At 41.9% G+C, this 11,724-nt stretch overlaps 1 protein-coding gene across 1 annotated transcript; it reads left to right on the top strand.

The window, feature by feature from the left end:
* Positions 1-3,627: 3,627 nt before the first annotated feature.
* Positions 3,628-5,110, top strand: prok2 (prokineticin 2). The gene is made up of 3 exons (XM_061687435.1): positions 3,628-3,699; positions 4,686-4,811; positions 4,985-5,110. Exons 1-3 carry the CDS (start codon positions 3,628-3,630, stop codon positions 5,108-5,110), a joined length of 324 nt encoding a protein of 107 aa, XP_061543419.1.
* The last annotated feature ends 6,614 nt before the right edge of the window (positions 5,111-11,724 follow it).

Below are 11,724 nucleotides of genomic sequence, written 5' to 3' on the forward strand. Positions count from 1 at the left end.
CATACATCAGTTAAAGCTAACAGTGTCAATAAAGACCCATGTAGAATACAGCTGTAAACCGTAGTGCTACAACAAATTCTCATTCTCACACAGTCGTTCTCCATACATTATAGAACGTAAGACTGGCGACAAAGATGGAGCTTCACTTCACACAGCTGTCTTCATTCCTCACCCCGCGGTCCTCCTGGTATGATTTTTTTGAAGACGTTTCTAGCCGTGATCGGACTAGCCGAAGGCAGATACATGATTTTAACCGCGATGCTTATCCACAACTTGTTCAGCGAGGGCCAGTGCCTCATCCTCTCTGACCCCCGCAGATGTAAGAAGACTGTGTCGCGTAGCTGGGCGAACATTTTGTGCTCTACACCGCAAAACAATCTGGCAGATTATTTTACGCCAGCGAAAGGAGCAGACAGGCCAGTCAGTACAGCACTATGTTGCACTATGCTGATGTGCTTGTCAACCCTCTGTAAACTGTGGAGATTGGAAGACCAGATGATTAGGGACGAGCTGACAGAGCACAACACTACTCCCCAACTGCGGATGAAGCAGTTGCTTTCATCTGACGACTGCTTGCCGTCGAAGGCAGTGAAAATGGCATTCCAGCTCAAAAATGCTGTACTGTTAGCATCGCAGCTAGCAAACCCCGATCCCCTCGCCCCCTCTAACACCTTCTCCGGCTGTCCCAGATCATGGCCCCAGTGGCTCAGGTTGACGCCTCGGACGCAGGGGCTGGAGCCGTTCTCTCCCAGCGGGACCTCACTTCCCAAAACCTTTATCTCTGTGCTTTATTTTCCTGTCATCTGTCCCTGCCGAATGGAATTATGACGTTGGCAACAGAGAGCTGCTGGCCATCATCTGGGCATTGGAGAAGTGGAGGCATTGGCATCAAACAGGTAGTTAAAGACGACAGAAGACTCACCCAGATCCCAAAACCGGACATCCTAACAGACTGTTCGTACCCGATTCCGCACACGCTGACGTCCATAAGTGGGCACACAACTCGAAGCTCGTTGTTTGGAAGGAGTTCTGTAAAGCGGTGGGCGCAGCAGCCAGCCTGTCTTCCGGATACCATCCACAGTCCAACGGACAGACGGAGCGGGCGAATCAGTCCCTGGAGTCGGCCCTTCGCTGCGAATACCGCACGCAACCCCACCTCCTGGAGCACATTCCTCCCCTGGATAGAATATGCCCACAACTTCCTCACCAGCTCCACCACTCGTATGTCCCCGTTCATGGCCTGTTATGGTTTCAAACCTCCATTATTTAGGGAACAGGAGCATGTGGTGGCGGTTCCCGTGGCAAGGGAATCACCTGCAAAGGGTCCAGTCCATCTGGAAGGACCTCAAGGCAGCCTTAACCCGGTCCGCAGAGAGAAATAAACGGCTCGCGGACCTTCGTCGTTCCCTTATGCCTGAGTACAAGGTGGGTCAGACAGTTCGCTTTCCTCCCGTGACCTTCCGCTCCAGACTGAATCCCGTAAACTCACTCCGCACTTTATGGGCCCTTCCCGATCACTAAAATCATCAATCCTACATCAGTTGAACTAAAACTTCCACAAGCTCTTAAGAGTCATCCGACGTTCCATGTGTCACGCCTCAAGCCTGTCTCCACCTGCGCTCTCAGCCCTCCGGCCGTACCCCCCCACCCTGCATTATCAACAACCATCCGGCCTTCACAGTTTTGTGCATCCTTGACGTGAGGGGAAGGGGCAGAGGTTACCAGTTCCTTGTGGACTGGGAGGGATATGGTCCGGAGGAACGCTTCTGGATCTCCCGTGAGCTTATTCTCGATGACTCCCTGATTAGGGACTTTTATCCCGGCTCACCCTGGGAACCCGGGAAGGACGCCAGGAGGCGTCTGTTGAGAGGGGCGTACTGTCATGAGCCGTGCCCTGCAATTTCCTTGTTGAGCTTGGGTGGCGCTTTGCGCCCCTCTCGCCCTCTCTCTTCCCAGTATTCAGCACCACCTTGGCCACGCACCTGCTGTCAATCATCCTTCATCATCCCCTGCATTTAAGCCTGCCAGATCCAAGACTCCACTACCAGTGTATTAACGTTCACCCCTCCACACCGGCTCGCAACTTACACATAAGTTACGCCAGTCCTCGCAATATTTCTGACCTCCATGTTCTTCCTTGTCCTCAGTGCTCATTCCATGTTCCCCGTCTTTCACCACGCCACCAAGCCATCCACCTGCTCACGCCAGCGCCTGCCGCATGTTCCCTGTCTTGATGACCAGCCAGTACGCCTCAAGGATCCACCTAACAATCTATTCTCTATAAACCATTCTCCACAAACTTCTTCAGCCTCCGCCTGCTTCTGGATCCAGGTAAAAATTAACACCATTGTACCATGACACCAAGAATTTCAGGGTGAGAGAAATCATTTGATTGCAGTGATTCAAAGGGTTGCGCAACAAAATATTAAGTTACAGTGAACATCATGTATTATGAGTTTGTTTTTCAAAATAATTCTTTTGGACCAAAACAATAAAGGAATTCCATAATCAGGAAAAGCCAGAAAAATAAATAGATATATACATTGTACTTAAAAATGTATCTCCACAAAATGCAAATATTTTACAGGGTGGTTGCAGTTATTGCAAGCAAAGAATTGGATACTAAATGTTAAGTTTTATTCGCTTTACTCCAGGTTAGGTTTTTCATCCATCCATCCTTCCATTTTCTGAGCCGCTTATCCTCACTAGGGTCGCGGGAGTGTTGGAGCCTATCCCAGCTATCTTCGGGCAGGAGGCGGGGTACACCCTGAACTGGTTGCCAGCCAATCGCAGGGCACACATAAACAAATAACCATTCACACTCACATTCACACCTATGGGAAATTTAGAGTCTTCAATCAACCTACCACGCATGTGGGGCCGGGGATTGAACCCCGGTCCTCAGAACTGTGAGGCAGACGCTCTAACCAGTCGGTCACCGTGCCGTGTTAAGTTTTTCAGTTCAGTTCAATTCATTCTGAGTTTTGTAGCTCATCCAGATGTAAATATATTTAAATAAAGGCTGAACTGTTGACCATTTTCTTTCCTCTTTTGTCAAGCCCAAATATAAAGGAATTTGCCTCACTGTTCCAATACATTCAGAGCGGAGTGTTACTGCTCTGTGAATGCAACAAAAACATACAGAAATGTCATCTTACATTCATGTCTATAGTTGAAAATGAAGGTACTCTCATTATGAGTGTTGTTGAAGTGGATGTGAAAGGATGAAAAAAAAGCTTTGGCCTTGGAATGTGAAAAGGTAATAATGAGGAAAAAACATCGAGCGTATCAAGAGTTGATGTTACAGAATGCATGTTTGCACTTCTCATTATCAGTGGAAGCTTTAATAGGGTAAGTCATGACTATTGTCATTGGTGTTATATATATATATATATATATATATATATTTAATATAATATATATATATATTTTTTCTTTTTCTTTTGAAAAGTTCTGCTGATGTGAGTGACTCACGTTGATTCTGAATGATGGGCTGCGTTTATAAACGTGCACCAGGTCACTTTTCTCTGTAGTCAGTCACGTATGCGCATGTGGCAAAGTCTGACTCCCTTGTCAGCTTTAGTTTTTACCTTGAAGGACACAGCAGCACTGAGACACCTCTTCATCATGAAGTCCTTATTTCTGCTCCTCTTCTTCCTGCTTTTGGTGTCCCATGGGTCTTCAGCGGTCATCACAGGGGTAAGTCGAAACAAACAGCTACATCAGTGATGGCGGAAAAACACAATTAGTGCTTGCACCGCTTAATATATGAGAATCATGCATATTTATGCCAGAGATTTCACAATCATGAAGGATACTCCTCATTAGGTAACGACAATAAGAGGAAATCAGGAAAAGATTTAAGTATTTAAATGTGTCACAAATTCAATTATTTTTAGAATACATTTTGTGTTCAGGTCTAATAGAACCACAACATTTTTTAATGAGAACTAAATCATTTATAAATGAATTAATGAATACATTTTGTTTAAGGTCATATTTTAGGAGTGTAGTGCTTGATGTAAACTCCGGTATTGTTTAAACTGGTATTACTGATACTTGATGTTTTTTTAATGTACTTATAAAGAGGATTATAAAAAAGTACATTTATTTTAACTTTTTATTGGGGATACTTTATGTCTGTGTGTATATTAAAAAAGCAACAACAACGAAAATCCCATTAAATCAATGCTGAAATGGAATGATGTAATATGACGAAAAACCTGTCCAGTTGTGTGGTAAAGTGGAAAGTGATTTCTGCTCCCGGCTGGCACTTAAAACTATTCAAATATTACTGTGTGTTATTTCTGTCACCTCATCAAAAGTCGAGTTATTCTAAGTCTGACTTAAATCAATAAATCACCAACTGTTTGCAATGTTATGTTGCATGATGTGACTGACAAATATATTATTATTATTATTATTACATACACTAGTTCTCACTCACTGAACTGAGAAATCACTATGATAATTTTAATGCAACAGAGCAAATAGCAGGTAATAAAAATATGGAGCAAATGACAATTTTTCAGTTATTGAAGTTGGTATTATGTAAAATCCTAATATTCAACCGCATGAAATTTCAAATTGTACAAATAAATGAGGTCAAGAGTTAACAAAAGGGTGTCCCATTATAATGTTGCACACACATCTATCCATCAGTGTGTTTGTGTGTGTGTGTCTAGGCATGTGAGAAGGACTCCCAGTGTGGAGGAGGAATGTGCTGTGCGGTGAGTTTGTGGATTCATAGCCTGCGTATGTGCACACCGATGGGAGCGGAAGGAGATGACTGTCACCCCATGAGCCACACTGTGAGACTACTTTCTCGTATCAAGCATGAAATACCTTTTTACCGGCATTTTGGCAGTGTCGTGATTTTCCTTTATAAAAGCAATCTCAGCACTAATTTGAAAAAAATATTGTCATAACCTTTGCCTAAAATCCACATTATAAAAAAAGCTAATTTCATATTCTTTGTGCCTAGGTTCCTTTCATTGGGAAAAGACTTCATCACACATGTCCCTGTCTACCCAACTTGTCATGCATCACTGTAGAGGAGGGACAATCGAGATGCCTCTCATCATATCAGAGAGACCAAGACTACATCTGATGAGCAATTTAATGCTAACCACTGTAAATATTTGCAACTGTTGTAGTATTCATTCAAATATTTTTTTAATAATGAGGTACAGTGTCCCGCGACCCTAGTGAGGATAAGCGGCTCAGAAAATGGATGGATGGATGGAGGTACAGTGTATTTAGTACGGTAACACAGTAGTACAGTGGTCAGTATGTCTGCCTCAGCGTTCTTAGGGGTGGGGTTCTAATCTCAGCTCTAACCATCCTGTATGGAGTGGATTTGTGTGGGTTTTCTCCAGGTACGCCAGCTTCCTCCCACAATCCAAAAACATGCAGGTTAGGTTCATTGAAGATTCTAAGATTGTCCATAAGTCTCAATGTGAGTGTGAATGCTTGTTTGTCTGTATGTGCCTTGCCACTAACAGGCGACCTCTCCGGATTGTACGCCACCTCTCACACAACGTCAGCTGGGATAGCCTCCAGTTAACCTGTGACCTTAATATGGACAAGTGGTATAGAAAAAAGGAGAGATAATAAGGTATGGATATGCATGGATAAATACAACATCATTCAAGTAAATATATCAGTGAAAATGAAAACAAAAATCCAAACGTTGCTGGCCTCAATTGCCTTACTGGAGTGAAACTGCCAAAGGGAATTTTGTTGTAAAACAATTTAATCATATGGAAAACTTGGGCAGAACTTTATAGTGAAGCAGCCTCTCTATAGAATCAACATTTTCAAATAAAAACCAAAAAAAAGCCACCTATTCTTCAATTCAAATAAATACATTTGTGCAAAATTCAGAAAGGGTTGTTGTTTTATCATGTAAAAAGAGCAAACAAAACATAAACCTGAAAGCAGTCTTGTATGAAGTACCTGAAAGAAACACTTGAGTTCAAGTAAATTGTCTTAACAGAAAATAAATGGTAGAAATTAAAGACACATTGTAGAATATTACTTGAGTACAAATCTTAAAATAATCTGGTTAAATCTAAGTATCAAAAGTAATTTTCCCACCTTAAATGTACTTAAAGTAGAAGTACTTTTTAAGTGAGTGGTTAGAGTTTTGTTTATTTTGGTTTTTTTATTTATTCAATTTCGTTTCTATGTATGGAGTTTGATTTTGTATGTATTGATGCATTGATGTATTGTTGTGTCTGTTTTTTTCATGTCAATGTGAACAGGACAATTCAAATTTTTTCAAATCCGACCCAGGCCTCTTTTATATGTGAATATAAATCGATATGTGAGTTGCAGAATAGACGCTTATGTCGTGCTTAACCGACATATACTTTACGTCATCAAAAGGCTACAAAAGTCACAATTGTTCGACAAAACAACACGCCACCAAAACTCGGGCAGATGACGGAGCAGAAAACAAGAGGTGTCATAAAGAAGATGCTTCAAACTGACAAATATAAGATAATGTTGATTCCTGTTGCACAAAATCCTTGCAAAAAATTGTCACAAATGCGTCAATGACGAGACCTACGCAAGGAGCCATATCAGAACTGGGCGTACCTGGCCCCCACTTTTTTTTTTTTTTACCGTAGGTGCCCCTTTGTGTGTGAAGTGCCCCTGTTCAGGAGTGGAAAATTTCGATCAAAATAAATAAATATAAAGGAATTAATATAAAGGCGGCACGGTGGCCGACTGGTTAGAGCGTCAGCCTCACAGTTCTGAGGACCCGGGTTCAATCCCCGGCCCCGCCTGTGTGGAGTTTGCATGTTCTCCCCGTGCCTGCGTGGGGTTTCTCCGGGCAGTCCGGTTTCCTCCCACATCCCAAAAACATGCATTAATTGGAGACTCTAAATTGCCCGTAGGTGTGACTGTGAGTGCAAATGGTTGTTTGTTTGTGTGTGCCCTGCGATTGGCTGGCAAACAGTTCAAGGTGTACCCTGCCTCCTGCCCGATGACAGCTGGGATAGGCTCCAAGCACGCCCGCGACCCTAGTGAGGAGAAGCGGGTCAGAAAATGGATGGATGGAATTAATATAAAATGTAAAATCAAACACCTACAGGGCTCTACACTAACCTTTCCACTGATAGTACTGGACCATGCATAATGTAGTGTAGTCATACATAATTGGCATACCGTAGCGTTGTATACAGTATAATCAAGATTGACAGTGACTCAAGTTATAGCTGCAAAATATTTTACTGTGAATTTGAACTTTGTCTGCAACAAGCAGTAGCTGACGAAACAGGTCGTTTCTTTGATATAATTTTAGAAGATTATGGAAACGTTCATCCCTCCATTTTCTGAGCCGCTTATACTCACAAGGGTCGCGGGAGTGCTGGAGCCTATCCCAGCTATCTTCGGGCAGGAGGCGGGGTACACCCTGAACTGGTTGACAGCCAGTCACAGGGCACACATAAACAAACAACCATTCGCACTCACATTCACACATACGGTCAATTTAGAGACTTCAATTAACCTACCATGTATGTTTTTGGGATGTGGGAGTAAACCGGAGTGCCCAGAGAAAACCGACACAGGCACGGGGAGAACATTGAAACTCCACACAGGCAGGGCTGGGGATTGAACCTTTAACTTAATATCAGCATTCATGGGGGGGGGGTTGGATTAAGGGGGGGGGCAGTGTGATTTGAATATAAAACGTTTATTTGTTTGCAAATTAGCAGAACTTGATTTTTGTAACAGTAGTTGTTTTCAAAATATGAAGTGATGTCCATAAAATTCCAACTAAATACTTTTATTGGAACTTTTTCGAGATTATTTTAATGAAGAATTTATCTTGTGGATTTACAGTATTAGTGCCGTGGCAGTATGAAGTGAAGCGGGACGCTGACACTGTCTTATATTAATGGTGGACATGAGATTTAACAGTTGCATATATATCCTTACTTGTTTCAAACAAGTATTTATACACCTTTAAAACTGTATAATTTGGGACAAAAGAGTCAACGGAGTTATGTTACGCATGGGGGTGACTTGCCGTGCTTGGCGCTGAAACTTTGGTTTGCTTCATGTAAACAGGTGGGTGGAGTAGCCAAATATTGTACAGCGACGTGTGGATTTATGGCTCGATAGTCGCGATACAGTCATTTTATACATCTCTTTTATACATCTCATGTGCAACAACTCTTGATATATGGTAGTACATTCAATATATCCCTCACCCCTACTTCAACAGTAATGTAGCTGGCTCTGGCCCAACACAGCTAGCAAAAGATGATGGAGTTTGTCTATGGATGTTTACTGTAACATGACTGCATCTGGGTACAGGTTACCACCGGCGCTATACTCGATGTGCGAAGTCTTCACACTGCAACCATAAATACGGTTTAACAGTGACAAATGATGGCTTATAAATCTTTGGGACGTTATCGGAGGGGATTAGATCTTCAAGAAAGCGGTATGATGATAATGTGACGTCATTTAACTTCCGCTTTTGAACACGGCCGGCGTACTGGTGGGGTGTATACAACTAATCAACACAAAGACTTACCGCACATCTTGCGTCTTGGCCAGACCCGATAGAACTGTCGCGCAGTGTGCAGGGTTTGGCAGCTGTTTCCATGAGTGGCCGATGAGTCTATGACTGATTTTAGGCGCACACTGCTGCAACGTTGTAGTTTACAGCCTATTCAAATGCACAGAAGCTTTCAATCACACTGAAAAACATTTCTGGGTTTGCCAGTCTGCCTCAAGCCATCCAAGAAGTAAACAGCGGCTGAAATTAGTATTTAACGCGTCACCATTTTTCTCACTACATATATTTTCAAAGGTGCTATTGACATGGAATTTTCACCAGATGTTGGAAATAATCTTAGAAATTAAGTTATGTGTAATAATGTGAAATGTCTTGGGGGAAAAGTATTGAACTAATGAAGAAAGGGAGGTGCAAAAACGCATGGAAACCCAAGACAACACCTAAAATCTATCAATAATCAAACAGCAATCCAGCCCCTTGTCAGTGCAAATGAATATCAGCTGGTTCAGTCCTAATTGATGGCCTACAAAAAGGTCTCATTGCCAAGGTGTAGGTCAAGATACATCTCATGATGGGAAAGAGCAAAGAGCTGTCTCAAGACCATCGCAAAGGAATTGTTGCAAAACATAACGATGGCATTGGTTACAGACGCATATGGAAGCTTCTGAATGTTCCAGTGAGCACGGTTGGGGTCATAATACGTAAGTGAATAGCCAATCATACCACCATAAATTTTCCTCAATCAGGTGCTTGTCGCAAGGTTCCTGACAGAAAAGTGCAAAGAATAATCAGAAAAGTTCCAAGCGCCATGGACCACCTGCGGAGAGCTTCAAAAAGACCTGGAATTAGCAGGTACTGCTGTCACAAGGAAAACAGTGAGTAACGTACTCTGCCGCCATGGCCTGTGTGCATGCTCTCCACGCAAGACCCCATTGCTGGAAAAAAAAAAGCATGTCAATGCTCATTTAAAGTTTGCTCAACAACATTGGACAAGCCAGTTAAATAGTGGGAGAATAAAGTATGGTCGGATGAGAGCAAAATTTAACTCTTTGGATGCCATAATGCACACTACGTTTGGAGGAGAAATGGCACTGCACATCACCCTAAAAACACCATACCCACAGTGAAGTTCAGAGGTGGGAACGTGATGGTGTGGGGTTGCTTTTCAGCAAATGGTACTGATAAACTTTACATTATTGAAAGAAGGAAGAATGGGCAAATGTACCGAGACATTCTTGACAAAAATCTGATGCCATCTATGAGGATGATGAAAATTAAATGAGGGTGGACATTTCAGCAGGATAATGATCCAAAACATAATGCCAAGGAAACTGTCAATTGATTTCAAAGAAAAAAAAACAACAAATGTGCTAGAATGACCCAGGCAATCATCTGACTTGAATCCAATGGAAAATCTATGGAAAGAACTGAAACTCAGGGTCCATAAAAGAAGACCGCAGAACCTTCAAGATTTGAAGACTTGTGTGGAAGAACGGGCCAAAATCACAACAGAGCAATGCATGCGACTAGTTTCTCCATACAGGAGGCGTCTTGAAGCTGTCATTGCAAACAAAGGCTTTTGTAAAAAGTATTAAATAAATACCAGTTGGCGTGTTCAATACTTTTTCTCTGTGTCATTTCACATTGTTACACGAAACTTAATTTCTTATCTTATTGGTATTACGTTCTTTGTATGTATGGATTATTTGGGTTGTTCCCAACATCTGGTGAAATTTTTAGATCAATAGCACCTTTGGAAATATATTTAGTGAGAAAAATGGTGACGTGTTAAATACTTATTTCAGCTGCTGTATAAAGCATCAAATACTGTGTTTTACAACAATATTTAACTATATTCCTAATGTATGATGTGCCTAGGGATGAAAAAGCAAAGCTTGTGACCAAAATGTACGCGAACGGTACATACACGCTGGGTACGTTCAAATGAATGGCGTCAGTGAGACGGCTTTAAAATATACAAATTTTCACTTTTATGAAATAATATATTTTTGTGGTCTAAGAAATGGACCAGACCATCCATCATCATCATCATCATCATCCATCTCATCCATCATTTTAGGCCTGGTACACACAAGAAGATTTTTCCACTCTTAAAAGATTTGTTAATCTGCTACAGATCTTACACGTAAAGATAAAAGAAAACTGTCCATTCAACAGTTTCGGTTGTCATGTGTGTGGTGTGCTCCAAGAATCTCAACACTGCAGACCAGACACCTCAAGATTCTGTTGCACCGCCGATCTCGAAATCTCGCATAATCACACATGATCTCAGAAAAAAAACGAAGAAGAAGATACACTTCCCGATACGCGCCGATGTTTCCTGAGTGCTCCTGAAGGTTGCGGAGCCGAGAACCTTAGAAAATGGCGATGTTCTCAAAAAACTACTTTCTTTGGGAAATACTTTTTGCCGTCTGGGGACCCGTTTCAGACCCTAAAATCGAAGGAAGGAAGCATGAATGGGCAAATGTACCAAGATATTCAATAGTAATAATCATAATAATTGTTATTATTATTATTATTATTATCTATTAGTGGCAAGGCTAGCCCTATTTTGGGTTGTCCACCAAATGGTCTTCACAAAGGTCTAAAAAGTTTCAAATTTTGCTAATATTCAAATTTCAGAAGGGTACTTTGCAAAATTAGGTCATGGGCTCAGCCCAAGTACTCGACCTAGACTCGCGCCTGCAATAGTTTATTCACCTGTTATTTTAGAACTTGTGTCAATGTATAACCAAATGTTACTCCAGTTCAAAAGTACATTTATAAACAACGCACGTTTGTCAATTTTGTTTGTGATCTGCTGGTGCGAATTAAGTCAAACCGAAAGATGCTGGAGTATCAAGTAATGCTTTTAGGACATTTCATGAGCGTCGGACTTGTTGACGCTTGTAAATTATGGTTAAAAAGCACACGCACACAAAAAAGTGGCTTCCCAGAGGTACCAAAGATAGAACAATAACACGGTGTTCCACTCAGGCGAATTAACCCTGAATCGCATATTAACGTCGTACATCACCTGTTCGTACTGTACAGTCCTTATCACGTTACAGTACGAACCACGTACTGTATCTTCGAAGTGATAGCACTACGAGCTGGGAGTCAACTCAAAAACTCCCAAGGTTAAGCCAAAGAAAATCTATCAGAGTAATGCATCTTCGTTCAGT

The sequence above is a fragment of the Phycodurus eques genome, chromosome 10 (assembly GCF_024500275.1).
Source record: "Phycodurus eques isolate BA_2022a chromosome 10, UOR_Pequ_1.1, whole genome shotgun sequence".
NCBI lineage: Eukaryota > Metazoa > Chordata > Actinopteri > Syngnathiformes > Syngnathidae > Phycodurus > Phycodurus eques.

Coding starts and splice junctions, on each gene's coding strand:
- prok2 (XM_061687435.1), top strand. CDS start 3,628: ATGAAGTCCTTATTTCTGCTCCTCTTCTTCCTGCTTTTGGTGTCCCAT. Junction 3,700..4,685: donor CTTCAGCGGTCATCACAGGG/GTAAGTCGAAAC, acceptor GTGTGTGTCTAG/GCATGTGAGAAGGACTCCCA. Junction 4,812..4,984: donor GTCACCCCATGAGCCACACT/GTGAGACTACTT, acceptor CTTTGTGCCTAG/GTTCCTTTCATTGGGAAAAG.